At 41.3% G+C, this 14,770-nt stretch overlaps 3 protein-coding genes across 7 annotated transcripts in view; all 3 read left to right on the top strand.

The window, feature by feature from the left end:
• Window positions 1–208: 208 nt before the first annotated feature.
• Window positions 209–5,594, top strand: abhd18 (abhydrolase domain containing 18). Its single transcript, XM_080526712.1, has 13 exons — window positions 209–321; window positions 763–871; window positions 1,523–1,607; window positions 1,895–1,995; window positions 2,104–2,179; window positions 2,479–2,565; window positions 2,732–2,757; window positions 2,872–3,010; window positions 3,119–3,208; window positions 3,379–3,483; window positions 3,657–4,023; window positions 4,181–4,343; window positions 4,850–5,594. The coding sequence occupies exons 2-13, from the start codon at window positions 780–782 to the stop codon at window positions 4,902–4,904; spliced, it is 1,386 nt and encodes a 461-aa protein (XP_080382838.1). The 5' UTR covers window positions 209–321; window positions 763–779; the 3' UTR covers window positions 4,905–5,594.
• A 344-nt stretch (window positions 5,595–5,938) lies between these two features.
• rnf103 (ring finger protein 103) lies at window positions 5,939–10,055 on the top strand. Of its 2 annotated transcripts, XM_080526161.1 has the most exons (4): window positions 5,939–6,626; window positions 6,786–6,928; window positions 7,296–7,411; window positions 7,572–10,055. In XM_080526161.1, the coding sequence occupies exons 1-4, from the start codon at window positions 6,401–6,403 to the stop codon at window positions 9,082–9,084; spliced, it is 1,998 nt and encodes a 665-aa protein (XP_080382287.1). In that variant the 5' UTR covers window positions 5,939–6,400; the 3' UTR covers window positions 9,085–10,055. The 2 variants fall into 2 exon arrangements, with proteins under 2 accessions (XP_080382287.1, XP_080382286.1); XM_080526160.1 differs by having other exon boundaries at window positions 5,939–6,928.
• A 1,321-nt stretch (window positions 10,056–11,376) lies between these two features.
• Window positions 11,377–14,770, top strand: part of immt (inner membrane protein, mitochondrial (mitofilin)) — a 15,521-nt gene continuing 12,127 nt past the window's right edge. For all 4 annotated transcript variants that reach the window (XM_080525066.1, XM_080525065.1, XM_080525067.1 and 1 more), the window contains exons 1-4: window positions 11,377–11,556; window positions 12,554–12,627; window positions 13,075–13,261; window positions 13,722–13,857. In XM_080525066.1, the coding sequence (XP_080381192.1) occupies window positions 11,515–11,556; window positions 12,554–12,627; window positions 13,075–13,261; window positions 13,722–13,857 (439 nt within the window). In that variant the 5' untranslated portion in view covers window positions 11,377–11,514. The remainder of the gene's footprint in view (window positions 11,557–12,553; window positions 12,628–13,074; window positions 13,262–13,721; window positions 13,858–14,770) is intronic.

Below are 14,770 nucleotides of genomic sequence, written 5' to 3'. Positions count from 1 at the left end.
CCAAATGTAGTCACACCATTTTCTGACCATTTTTTTGTTGTTGCCATAAATACATGTGACATTAACGTTTTTGACTGTTGTGTAAAATAATATATTTTATATGTATTCTTCTCGTGAACCTTCCTGGTCAAAAGGTGGCAGCAATCTTTGATAAGTAACCAGCCTGGCAAACACCACAGAATAAGAAATGACATCCGTCTCACCGCACGGAACACCGGGATGTGTGTCCAACGATAGGGGGAATTCGCCCTCTGCGATTACCCGCTAAGCTATGCTAAAAGTGATCACCGAAAGGCCTTCAAGTCATCGTTTAAATTTGAGGTACATTCCTCGTTGTGTTGTCTTTACATATCTTAATTGTATGTCACCATCTTTCCTGGCCAGGGGTGTGCTGTGGACGTGCAGAATTCATTCATGATCATGTCGGTGCCAGAGGACCGCTCAGCTAACTACACTTCAATAGAATAAAGTAGCCAACATAACGGTCAAGAGGAAAAGAAACTAGTAAAGCATGGACGTGTATTAGTTGGTATGACAGTGCAATTATGTAACCAGTTAGGTAACCACGGACATTATTAGGCTAAATGCCAAAAAAAAGTAATGTAAACATGTTGACATGATTCTGCGCAGCGACCCCCAGCCCACCCTGTCAGGAGTCGTGACACCTGATCCTGAAATGAATGAAAGAATGAATGAATGAAAGGTCATCGAACTCCTCATTTTGCCTTTTGGGTAACGTGTACTTGTGGTGTTTCTTTTTAGATGAGAGAACATTGTCCATGGGTGTCAGTCGATTTGATGTTCTTTACAGAAGGCTTCTCCTCACCAAATTGTTCATCCAAGGATGGGGGAAGCCAGAGGATCTGAAACGGTACTAAGTCAAAACAATCCTAACACATGTGGCAGGGTTATATTAGGTATTGGAATACATTTGGAAGTGTTCAGTATTATGGCACAATATATTTGAATGGGTATTCCGAATACAGATACTTTCATAAATAAGATAATGAATACTTTTAGAATACTTCTCTCTACTACTCTTTTTCGCAACAGCCAAGCAACTCAATTGATCTCACACATGTGCTGCCCTGCACTGCACAGTATTCCAAATGTGTGAATAGACATACTACTTTTCACATGTAGTAGTCACAACATCCAAATGTAAAAAGACTACCACCTCAAGTCACAATTTAACTGAGTCAAGAAAATACAATTCTGGTGCGTCCAAACTGCGTCCACCGTATTCCGCTGAAAGTTGGAATTTCAATTCAAGGTGCTAACAGCGCCATTTTAGAGTATGCAAAACGATGTCTGTTACGTTAGTATTCTATACAACCAGGGCTGCCAAGTTTCACCAAAAGAACTGGTTGAAATGCGTGAGTCTCACGGTGATTGCGTGAGACTTGGCAGCTCTGTATCTGTATCTGATACAACCCTGCATATGGGAGAGGTCTAGGTTATCACTCTAAGTGGAAGTTTTATCTTAGTGTTTATTTAAGTGTTTTTCTTTTTATTACCACAGAATATTTCAGTTCCGGAAAACCATTGGCAACAGGGAGAAGTGTAAGGATTTGGTACCCAAGGACTATCCCGTTTTCATTGACAAGGTACCACTTCCTTTCCTCAATGAGTTTTCTGCAACAACAACAACAACAACAACAACAACAACAAAAAGTTAATAACCCCAAAACATTTCTAAAAGTTTTCAATTCAAACACGTTTAGTTTTCTCTGTCTGATATTTCCAGTGCTTTCCCTTCTCTTCCTGTAACTTGTAATGATAACTGATACGTTTCACAGTTGATAAACACATTTCGATTTAGCTTGTTCATGGTGGAAAGTGATGCAATTGTGTATGTACTGTATGATGTGTCTTTTGGTTGTTGTGTCCTCAGGTAGAGGATCAGAAGGATTGCAGAATCCACAATGGGTACTTTATATCTCCATTGGAACACATTGTTCCTGGCATCTTACCACCAGAGTCTGTCAAAGCCCGGTAAGGAAATAACTTTTAGCACTACATGAGTGACATGATTATATGTTCAATCCATATAGGATGTATTTCTACTTAATGAGCCTTTAATTACTCTCTGCTCTTTTCAAGGTTCCAATTCATAGTTCCTAAGAAATGGAGGAAGCACAAGCCAGTATGTATTCATCTAGCTGGGACTGGGGATCATGTAAGTATGCTGGACATTATGGATCACTTTAAGGAAACACATGGTCATAACATTCTATGTACTGAAGGTGCTCTTCTCACCTCCCTACATTTGTCCCCCAGAGGCCAAAATCATCCATATATCCACTGCACACTCCCAAACTCTTTTTGCCTGTATTAATGTCAGCTTTATCCAGGGATCAACTTGATATTTTGTGTGTGATGTGCAGTATACCACACCATGACATTCTGAGAAATGTCTCAGTGTGCATTGACATTTTCAATGCCTTCAATTTTGCCATTTATCTCAATTGTTTCCAGTTTTTCTGGAGGAGGCGCACGTTAATGGCCCGGCCCATGATAAAAGAGACAGGAATGGCATCACTACTCCTGGAAAACCCGTATTATATCCTTCAATAAGAGCATCTTAACTGGAAGACTCCGAATAAATGATGATGCTTTTTCTGCTTGTCTATGCACATCTCTATCTGATCTCTATGTTTTCCCTATAGAGCATTATATTCTTAGTAAGTGAATAACAAACTTGTTCCAATTCCTTGACTTATTTCAACATGGATACAGGAAACCAAAAGACCAGCAGTAAGTGATTTTCAAAGTTATACAGTCATCTATTTATTAGTTGTCTCATTATTCAAGTGTAATAAACGTGTTGTGATTATTGTTCTTTTTGATGTGTTCTTTGGGGTTTTGTAGTCGTTCTAGCCTGAATAACGTGTCTGACCTGTTCGTGATGGGCGGGGCTCTCATCCTGGAGACTGCAGTGCTGCTGCACTGGCTGGAGAGGGAGGGCTACTGGCCCCTTGGCTTAACTGGCATATCCATGGGAGGTTATGTGAGTTGCCATGGCTACATCTGAGCCATCTTCAACAAAAGCTATTATAAATGTATTCATGCCTTAAAGTTTTGTCCATTGAGGTGAGTCTTTCTGGTCTGATCACAGATGGCATCCTTGGCTGTGACTAACTGGCCGAAACCCATACCACTGATTCCCTGCCTCTCCTGGTCCACAGCCTCCAGTGTTTTTACCACAGTAAGATTGATCTAATCTCTCTCTCTCTCTCTCTCTATATATATATATATATATATATATATATATATATAAATACAATCATAAAAAGGTTTACATTTGATACTGGTGAGTGATATTGTTAATAATAATACAAATTGGCTCAATGCTGCAACATGCTTTGTTTTTAACAGGGTGTTTTGAGCAAAGCTGTGAATTGGAGACAACTGGATAAGCAGTATGCTTTGATGCACTCTGTGTATGAGCAGGACATCATTAGAATGTTGGAGTACTGTGGGGTACTGTATGCTTTCCAACTACTTCATAATTCTATTATTCAAAAGAAATATGCTTGGCACCTTGATAAAAAGGCTTCCATATCATACTATCGTCTCAGTGATAACTGAGGGACAATGGTAAAGCCTTCGAGAGATTCGAGATGACAACTTCCATTTGTTGTGTTTCATTTTAGGCTGATTCCTTTAAGATGGGTCAGGAGTTTATAAAGAGTACGCCAAACAGCCTTGACGCCCTCTCGGACCTGGATTTCCCCTCTGACCTGCTGGGCCTCAGCACACCGGACAGAGAACATATGGGGCTGCGCTCGTCTGCCCGGGCAGGGAGAGGTGCTGATGGAAAGGGGCTGCTGATCGGAGCGGACCAGAATGGGCTGAACCAGATGCTGTCAGAAATGAGTGCCACTGGAACTCGCATGAACACGATGCACCCCAAGAACCTCAGCCAGGGTAGCAGCGGGCAGCACCGGTCCATTCACCGAGAGTCTCTGGACTTCATGAAGGGCGTCATGGATGAGTGCACACACATGGCCAACTTCTCAGGTGAGATAAGACTTCTTACAGTCAAATGGCTCACGGAGAGACATGGACAAACACATATCTAATTATATAGATTTGATATCATTAAATATGATTGTGTTATGTGATTATAATATGATGATTATGCATAATATACGGTATTGCATTTTGTGTTTGGCAGTGCCTGTGGACCCCAGTCTGATAATTGTTGTGCAAGCAAAGGAAGATGCCTATATTCCACGCACAGGTGTCCGTAGTCTACAAGAGATCTGGCCTGACTGTGAGGTGCGCTACCTTAAGGGTGGCCACATCAGCGCCTATCTCTTCAAACAGGGACTGTTTAGGTGAGCCAATGGTTCCATATTTCAGTTAGAGCAGATGAATCAGAATTGTTTTTATTACATCTAATGTACGCGTACACAGAGTAAAATTCTTATGTCCAGGTTCTACGACATTGGCATTGCAGCAGAATACAAAATCAACAATAATAGAATAAAGTAAAAATAAGTACGGTAATTAATTAGTTGAATAAGGTGTTAAAGTGATGGTAGTTGTACTACAGCGGGACCAGTCGTACTGCAGTAGAACAGTAGGGCAAAATGCTGTGCATTGGGTTACAATGAGATGAAATGCAATGTCATACAGTATGCAATATAGTACAGATATGGAGCAGTACAGGAAGTTCTAGTAGTAGAAGTAGTGTTCAAGTAATCAGGTAGTGTGCAGGTAGTCATAATCTATATTATTTATGCAGTGGGGATGGTTTGGGGGAGACAGTCTTTTGCTTTCTTCCAGTGCGTTTCCCCAGGAGCCTGATGAATGACTAATTTGGTGTCTTGTTTGTTTACAGGAAAGCCATCTATGATGCCTATGACAGATTCCTTCAAAAGTATTCCAATATCTAGCCACTGACTACCACTCATGTTGTAGGAAAATTCTAATTGTTTTGATATGTATATCATTAGGAAGTATGCAGTGAAGTTTGAAGGCCTTGAATGACATAAATCATATAAATCATGAAGGATACAGAAATTACAATATATTAGTGTGAAAAAGAGTATATATTGTTTATACTAATATATTTATGAATAGAGTTATCTTCTACTGCTCGGTGCATGGTCCCAGTTTTGCCAATGTCACACCTTGTATTCATCAAATGCCTTCAACCCCTTCCATGACTGACGACTGTGTGCAATGGATAAAGAGGTGCCTCACAACATTCATCTTTGTATCATATTTTCCCCTCAAGCCTATCCCAAAACACCTTGAAGTATTGTGAATATTACTGACACTTCCCAGCCTAAACATGTTATACACCTGTAACTTCTTACATGTAGGAAGAGGCTGTGTTGGTTAGTATTCAAGTAAACTCAGTATTGCACTAATGAAGAGTGAGGTCTACTACTTTTATGATGTGAAATACTGTATCCTATGTCTGAAATCTCACAAATTCCTAAACAATGTTTTACTGTTCCAAAGCTAATTTTCAATCTCTGTTTTCAACTCTGAATAAATGTAAAAAAAATAAAGAAAAATGGTACTACCTGTGTTGAAATGTAAATTCAATGCAAAAAGTTTGTGTTCTTGCCGAAAAAGTTGAGAGAGAATGACAGTGAACTGTACAATACAGTATGTGTGGTTTCAAATCGAAATAAAGATGTGTATCAATGGATCTGAATGCCCAGTCACGTAACGTAGACTAGAGGATAATGCTTTGTCAATGACGTAACATGATTATGTAATGAATCGCGCACAGATTCCGCGGGGACTTTTATTTTAAACTGCTTTCTATATGAGGCGGAACCGGAAACCATGCAATGACGTGTCAGCTCCTGCGTCACTCTGTTATGTACACCAGCTGATCGGCCATAAAGAAGATCACCATCAGCAGCAGAGACTGCGCTAGAGACTGCTACACTGCTTCATAATATTTACACATTCAGCTGACGACAAAGAAAGCTCATCAATTCAAGGAACGGGTTTTGAGTTTACTTGCATATTCTGTTGTCTGCGCTAGATTGTTTTTCTTGGTGCAGACAGGGCCCAAAGTACCTGGCATGCTAAGCTTATTATTCTAACGTCTCGTTTGCTCGCTTCAAGATGCATGTAACTAGCCACCGAAACTATTTGTGAAAATGGTGGACACTCTGAGAACGAATAGTTGGACCTAAGTCCATCGAGAAGTGTGAATGCCAAAATTTGTGTATGCCAAAATGGTTCATCCTGTCAATGTTTGAACCTGCTTGATAGGATTTGGAGTTGTCCCTGCTTTAACGTTAGATTTGCAGAGAGGGGCTACAAACGACTAAAAGCTAAACCTAGTTATAAACTCAATGAAAAGATACAGGCTCTAAACCATACATTTACACTTATAACTACAGTAACCTTCTTACAGTGTAAGATGTGGTTAAAACTATTTTTCCTACTCCTGTATTTTCTGGTGTTATTCGTCTTGGCCAGATTTTTTGAAGCAGTTGTCTGGTATGAAACTGGTATTATTGCCACCCAGTTGGTCGATCCTGTAACACTGAGTTTTAAAAAGTTAAAGACAATTCTGGAATGTCGAGGACTGGGATACTCTGGGCTCGCAGAAAAGAGAGATGTCAGGGAACTGGTCGAAAAATCAGGTAAGGTTTATTTTCAGTGGTATAGATTCGAAATGATTGGCTTATTTGATAGCTTGTTGGGGTCAGTGCATCTGCCAAGCTTCTATGGATGGGGACAGGGTCAAACGGCAACACGTTTCTCAATCCTTGCTCCATGTCTCTGTTTTCTGTGTCTTCTAGGGGACTTGATGCAGGGGGAGTTGTATTCTGCCATCAATAATGAGAAGGAGCAAGCTGAGTCTGACTCAAGCACTACCTTTAGTGGAGAGATGCACTTCTATGAGCTGGTTGAGGACACCAAAGATGGCATTTGGTTGGTCCAGGTGAGCTGATCATATTGCTTCTTTTTTTTTTTTACATCATCAAGTACTGTTGTAATTTGAGATGATAAATGTTAGTCATTATATGTTCCTATTATTTATCTGTCAACTAACACACTGCGTGTCAGCACTGGTATTGTTGGGAAAATTAAAAACTTGATGATAAACTTTTTTTTTAATGAAATATGTTTATTCTTTTCTTGTCGTTTGCTATTTTACCACATGTATTACATAACTGTCTGATATACTTACATATTCATATTTGAGAATGGGTCACAAATGAAAACAAAAACACATTTTATACAATATAACAGCTCTGGCGTTTCCTCCTGACAATAAACATGACATCTATCTCTCTATCTGTCTGTAGGTAATTGCCCAAGATCGAGGCGCTCTTTTGAGCGAAGCCAACTGGGGGAAAATGGTCCAGAAGGTTTCTCAGTTTGGTATTCGCACTGGAACTTTCAACTGCTCCACTGACTCAAGGTGAGTTGGACGCACAGCAAAACTGCATTATAATAAATGATTTCATGATTGTCATTGACAATTCACACGTACAGCATGATCTTGGCATTTCTACAATTTATGTTATACTATCTACGTATATATGCATACTATTAGTTGATTATATTGTCATCTATTGCAGGTACTGCCGTAAACGAGGTTGGATGAAATCCACACTGATAATGTCTGTGCCCCAGACCTATGCGTCAAAGGGGAAGGTCATGCTGAGGGAGTACAACGGCAGGCGCATTGAGACAGAGCACATTTTCAAATGGATGACGGCACATGTCGCGTCCCGTATCAAAACCATCCACCAGTCCCAGCAGCTTGCTGAAGAGTGGCCCCCCAGTGAGAAGCACCCTGTGAAGATGTTCCTGTTTGCCAAGCTGGCCCAGCCCCCGGCCTTCTTTTCAGCTCTCAGTGTCAAGTTCACAGGGAGGATCGAGTTCATCTTTGTCGATGTGCGAAGCTGGGACAATATGAGCTGTCTGGAGGAGATCGGGGTTCGGCAGACGCCCTCCTACATCCTGAAGATGCCAGAGGGGATCTACAGGTACGGCAACAGCACGGGAGAGTTCATCTCCTTGCAGGCCATGGACACTTTCCTACGCTCGCTCCAGCCGGAGGTCAACGACCTGTTTGTGCTGAGCCTGGTGATGGTAAACCTCATGGCCTGGATGGACCTGTTTATAACGCAGGGCGCCACCATCAAGCGCTTTGTGGTTCTCATTAGCACACTGGGGACCTACAATTCCCTGCTCATCATCTCCTGGCTACCGATCCTGGGTTTCCTCCAGCTGCCCTATCTGGACGGCTTCTACGACTACAGCCTGAAGCTGCTGCGCTACACCGACACCACCACCATTGCCTCCTGGGTGAGAACGGACTGGACCTTCTATTCTTCCCACCCGGCGCTGTTCCTCAGCACCTACCTGGCCCACGGGTTGCTGATTGACTACTTTGAGAAGAAGCGGAGGCGCACCGACGAAGACCAGAACGCAGAGAACAACCTGGAGTGGCTGTCCAGCCTCTGGGACTGGTACACCAGCTACCTGGTCCACCCCATTACCTCCTTTCATAACTTCCCGAACGAATCGGATTGGGATGACGACCCGAACTTCCTCCTCGAGAGGTTGGCCTTCCCCGATCTCTGGCTACACCCTCTCGTCCCCATCGACTACATCCAAAACCTGCCCACCTGGAGCTTCAAATGCACACAGGTCTGTGGGCGAAACCTTGGAGGGGACTGCGGTGGAGATATTGACAGTGACAGTACAGGAACAGGACAGACGTCTGGCTCCGACAGTGATCATGAAGAACAAGGCTGTGGTCTGGCGGATAAATGTGCTTTCGAATCGTGTTGTCATGTTGAAAATGGTGGGGATGTGCCATGCGCAAGGAGGCAGGAGCAGCAAGCCGATTGGTCCCAATGGCCTGGCGACATGCTCCACTGTAGCGAGTGCGTTGTGTGTCTAGAGAACTTCGAGACTGATTGCCTTGTCATGGGACTGCCCTGCGGCCACGCCTTCCACCAGCAGTGCATTGTGGTCTGGCTGGCAGGAGGACGCCACTGTTGCCCAGTGTGTAGATGGCCACCCTACAAGAAGAAAGCAGTCAGATCTGACCCCAGCATGGTTTTACTGGAGCAGGACTAGCAGTGATACTGCCTCCTGCACTTAACTTATAAAAAATACTTGATGTGTCCATCGTCATTAGACCCTAGTAGCTGGTTTTAAGTTTATTTTGGGATAGTGTGAACCTGCAGCACACAGTAGGGGTATCTGTTGCAAGGGGCTATATACTGCTAATATTATTAGTTTTGCTCATGAATAATCACTTAATAGAAGAGCATTTTGATTCGATCTGCCTTTTGTTCAGATAGCAGATGATCTAAAATGTAAGATGAAGGGATGTGAATGCCCATTTGCCCCCAAAGAGCACTCAAGAGAAGGAAGGAGTACTTGGAGCGAAATTATATAAGAAACATATAAAACCAAAAGGTTTGAAGTAAAATAATTGAGAACAATCTTGTCTGTGAACAATGTCCACTTTATATATGGCCAGTTGTGATATGCTCCATTATGTAAGAACTTGATGGGTCATACTCAAAATCCCATTGGGCCTTAGCCTCATAATTTCCTGATTTATTTTCAAAGTTATATTTCAGGCATGTAAATTTAACAACTAAATAATGTTCTAACTTTGTTATTACTGTATTCTTTCCCTGCATTATCAAAGAAAAAAAGGAAATGGAATGACCCTTGACCTTGAAATGAGGTGCTATGCAGCATTGTTGCAGACTAGGTTTTCTTGTGTCATTGGAGCATGTTGATGCCTCTTATCTGTGTTTTCTTTTCCTTTTTTTAACAGATTACCATTATTTATAAGGGGGGGGGGGAGATCCCAACAATTGTACACACTAGTCATGTCCTCTATGATGTCAGATTGAACAGAGAATTATGGGAAGCTTTATAACATGTAACATGTTATCCATTCAAATAAATTTGAGTTTTCATTAGAGATTTCTAGTTAAAGGGTGTTTTACATATTTACCATAACTAAACCATGAAACTAACACAAATTACCCATAGAAGCCTAGTGCAACAGTTGAATAAATACGCTTACAAACACCAATTACTCTAATTTTACTTTTCATTGTTGAAGAGACCGCCCATATTGGTTATTGCAGCAAGTCTATGAGGTTACGGTACAACTTTAGATTAGAACTTTTTCAGATTAGTATGGATGTGTGTTTGTATCATGTGTGATTTGTCTTTAATGTTGTAAGCAAGAACATAGGATTTGCTTGGTGACAACATCTTTGACAAGGCAAGAGCTATAATGATTATAGTTTCTGATTATAGTGTTTAAAATTCATATAATAAGTAAGTAAAGCTTTATTTATATAGCACCTTTCATACAAGAAATGCAGCTCAAAGTGCTTTACAACAGGAATAAGAACATAAAGTGAATATAAAAACATATACAAGCATAGAATGAATATAAAAGCAGGGGAAAACAGTCAAAAGAAAATGTAAAGATTTACATTTCTTACACACTATGTGATACATGTCATACATTCATACACTACTATATATTATTTTAGCCCCCTCAGTGAGTGTAGTCAATTAGACTGTGTAATGTGTATTTCTATGTTATCCAACAACACGAGAAGTGAACCTGACATCACCACCCAACATAACTAAATTCCGGTGTCTCTGCCCCAAGGACAGAGGCATTCAGTGATGCATGCTGCCGTGATTGCAACACTATTGATTGCATTTATATATAATAATATATATATATGCCATTTAGCTGATGCTTTTATCCAAAGTGACAGCGAATGTATACATTGCAGTGAGTGCATACTTTTTAAAAAGTATATGGTCCCAATGGTCGCAGCATTTGTTGCACCACTTACGAGAAGGTTGGTGGGCAATGTGTATTGCTTACACACAGGAAAATAAGTCAATCTCCACTACCAATCAAGATAATTACATTATGTTTATCCATATTGAACATCTGTATCATCACCACTTATGTATGCACACCTCAGACAGTATTCAGTGGGCTATACTGATTTGAACCCAACTCTTGTAGTTGAAGTGTTGGGCATGACATAAGTGAAACAACATGATCATCGATTGTGGTGTGTCTTTTTTGCCATGTTGAATATACTGGACTGACAAGGAATTCCAAACCATTGCTTATGTTTTATGGCAGTACAATATGCTGTCAATGCACCCTGATATTATTATAATATTATTTCTTACCGAAACCACTTTCTCAATTTCTTCATCATACAAACATGTATATATGAAATATATATTATAAGAAATATATAATTGATTTATTGAACTATGAACTCATGACGTATTTATTATTTTATATATTTTTTGTTGGGCGTACCCAGAGCGCATGCGCACCGCTCCTGTCACCGCTCACTCGGCAAAACGGGTGCTTGGAAATATCTCGTGTGTCTGGGGGTGGCTAACTACGTCTGAGGTTGACAGCTTTTATAATGTTTTGCTGAACTGAAAACATATTTTTTTCATAATTAACGAAGAAAGGGAGTACAGACAACAATGCTGCGTGTCTGTTTGAAAGGGGCAAAGTGTGCAGCGCGGGTAAGTAAGATGGGACCTGCAGCTAGCAGCCAGCTAGCTGTTAGCTACGAGCGGTCATTCAGTGACCCACAGACTGGGCCTGCTGCACGGTGTCATTGTTGTCAATAAACCAATACAGATTACGTTCACAAACATGTTTTATAACCTGTTCACGTACCGTGTTTTGTTATTAGATATGTTTATTTCCATATCCATTAAAACAAAGCGGTAATGTATTTTGTCAATGATAGCACAAGCTGTACCGAACGTAATTTACGCAAAGTAGCCTATTCTACGTAACGTTCGTAGTGAAAGAGAAAGAGGCGTTATTGGATGACTGACTGCATTGCCTTGCAAATAAACGCAACGCCTGAAGGAGGCAGCGACATGGGTGTGCACCAATGGAAACTGCACTAAGCACTAGGCAGGACTCGTTGGCAATTGCATGATCCAGTTCTCTGTTTTAAATCCACGTGCAATGATAAGTTTCATCAGACAAACCGAAATAATTGTTGATTGACATACTCGTTAATATAGCCAAGGCGTTATGAAAATGCTGCCACATCGCCGGCATGACCGTAGCACAAGTAGCTTGTTTAATTGCCAACATCGAGGAAAAGAAAGGGCAAATCGTCATATCTTTACCAAGGGGACATGACCTTGCCAGATGACGTACGATAAACTAATTCAAATAGACTGGCATTTGTTTAAGTGGAAACGTGTATTGCAGAACTATGCGTTCCTAACATTTACTACCATCATCAAATATGTTCAAGACTATGACAGGAAACTTCTCTTGTCAGCCATCGCTCTGTACTGAAATTAATTTTGATTATCAATGATTTCTCATGCATACGTGGTGACCCATTGCTTGAGGGGGTGTCAGAGTTTTAAGAAGTGTGCCAATAATAAGAACATAATACGCTATTTAAACAGTTTTAGGCGTAGTCCAGCTTAGAGGACTGACACATTTTGTGTGTGTGTGTGTGTGTGTGTGTGTGTCTGTTTCCCTCCTCAGAAATGCCTGTGTGGAAATGCACCCCTTCAACCCCTGCAGCAGTGTCGTCGCTACACTTCAGCTGGAGGCTCAGGGTAGGTGACTCGCTCCTCAGATGATATCTTTGATGTATTAGTGACTTGTCATCTGAGATGTGTTATTTGAGTCTGCTCCTGATAACTGCAACTCTGTTTAGTTGTGCAGTGCTGCATGTTGTCATGACAGTGAAGCTGACAACTAAAGTTTTCATCCAATTCATCAGTGACTGCTGTATTTGATTGAGACAATGAATGCAGAACAATGGTAGCACTTTTCTCATGCATGTTCATATTAAACGGGTCATTACAGAGATGTTCATATTAAACAGATCATCATTACAGAGCAGTGCCTGAAAGTGACACATAAGCACAAAACTGGGATCCGTCTAGTACAGTTCACTTGATATTAGACTCGTATCATTGTGAATGGATTGTTCTTTGTTAGTTTGAACAGTTTGATCAATTGTATTTGAATGTTAACTCTTATGTTACTTATGTGTGCAGGGGGTCTGCAGGCAAAATTGTGGCTGCCGGTCTTCTTACTGTGGGTGGAGGAGTTGGTGGCACAATTGTGTATGCCAAATGGGATCCCAAATTCAGGGCCACTGTTGAAAAGTCTGTACCATACTCAGACCAACTGTTTGGACTAGCTCTCGGTCCACCAATTCCACCAGTTGTGCAAAAGAAACCAGTGAGTAGAAAATGCTGTATCATTGAAATATCGGAAAATTGAGGAATGATATTGAAAATGAGTGCTTTTTCTGCACTGTACTCAGTGTCAGAGCAGTAAATAATTGCTGACCTTGCCCTTAATTGTATTGCTGTGTCTGTTTGTACACACAGCCCATCTAGTAGAGATTGGGGTAGTGGTGGTCTAGTGGATAGTGAGTTGGACTTGTGATCGGAAGGTTGTGAGTTCAAATCCCGCCTGAAGCCACACCACTACTAGTGTGCCCTTGAGTAAGGCACTTAGCCCTCAGTTACTCCAGGGGGAATGTCCCTGTAATTCGTAATTGTAAGTCGCTTTGGATAAAAGCGTCTGCTAAATGGCAAAATTAATTAATTAAAATTGATTGACAGATGACAGGGTAATATCATGTTCAGTTCAAGCTACTGTATGCTGACAACGATGTGCTACTTCTCACTCCAAGGCGAAGGTTGAACCCCCTCAGATCTCCTACTTGTCTGAACTGCTTAAAGGCAAAGGGGAGGAAACTGAGGTGAAGACACTGGCTGAGGAGCCTGCTGCTGAGGAGCCCCTCCCTCCACCACCACAGACGTTAGATGGTGAGTTTCTACTCTAGTTTCTACTCCAGCACCACAGACCAGAAAGGGTTAGTTGGCACTGTAGCACTACAGACCAGAAAGGGTTAGTTGGCACTGTAGCACTACAGACCATGGTCCTCTGTGGCCCCAGTAATGGTCGTCTGTGGCTCAGTTGGTAGAGCATGGCGCTAACAACACTTAGGTTGTGGGTTCAATTCCTGCTGGGACCATATACTGAAACATTTATGCCCTCACTGCAATATAAGTTGCTTTGGATAAAAGTGTCTGCTCAATGCTATATTATCATCATTATTATTATATTACACCATGACAAGTTAGTAAGAGTCAGGGGGCTGATAATATGCTCTGATCTTGTGCAGTACCAGGAACACAGTTGGCAATTGTTCTTAAGACAACTGAGGGGATCGAGGACTTACGGCTCTTGTGTGTGCACATCTACCCCAAATCCAATCACATGCTTCCCAACTGAACCCACTTCTCCAATACTCTGAAGTCTACTACCACTCAGTTCTCATTATTTAATAGATTTATTCTCACAAATACAAATTGCTATTGCGGTGTCATTTGTTGTTGTTTTTTACTGTGGGATGTTATTGCTTCTGTCTGGTGTTAATGCATTACTGGAAATGCGTGAGGTGATGTGATACATTCTGCATGTCAGTACTATTGAATAGGAGGGGCAATCCCCCTCCCCCACCTGGATCTGTTTTGCACTGCCTAAAACCTTTTGGCTTACATAGACTTGATAGAAAATGTTGGTAATGGCAACCCTGAATGTGGATTTCTGAGTTGTATGGGGACGAATCTGGGGGAAACACTGCTGTGCTGTGTGTCAAGATTTTACTGTTGATCCAGTATAATTTTTCTTTCTAAATCAGATTATGATAACTCTCAATGCTCCTGCTGTTTGGAT

Source organism: Nansenia antarctica (genome assembly GCF_963989245.1).
Source record: "Nansenia antarctica genome assembly, chromosome: 3".
Classification (NCBI taxonomy): domain Eukaryota; kingdom Metazoa; phylum Chordata; class Actinopteri; order Argentiniformes; family Microstomatidae; genus Nansenia; species Nansenia antarctica.
Note: the sequence above shows the minus strand (reverse complement) of the source record. Positions and strands in the feature narration are given on the sequence as shown.

Bases quoted from the DNA above. Each gene is read 5' to 3' on its own strand.
- abhd18 (XM_080526712.1), top strand. From the start codon at position 780: ATGGGTGTCAGTCGATTTGATGTTCTTTACAGAAGGCTTCTCCTCACC. The intron at 872-1,522 runs GTACTAAGTCAA...TTATTACCACAG, and splicing joins AAGCCAGAGGATCTGAAACG to AATATTTCAGTTCCGGAAAA. The intron at 3,011-3,118 runs GTGAGTTGCCAT...GTCTGATCACAG, and splicing joins GCATATCCATGGGAGGTTAT to ATGGCATCCTTGGCTGTGAC.
- rnf103 (XM_080526160.1), top strand. From the start codon at position 6,401: ATGTGGTTAAAACTATTTTTCCTACTCCTGTATTTTCTGGTGTTATTC. The intron at 6,929-7,295 runs GTGAGCTGATCA...ATCTGTCTGTAG, and splicing joins ATGGCATTTGGTTGGTCCAG to GTAATTGCCCAAGATCGAGG. The intron at 7,412-7,571 runs GTGAGTTGGACG...CATCTATTGCAG, and splicing joins AACTGCTCCACTGACTCAAG to GTACTGCCGTAAACGAGGTT.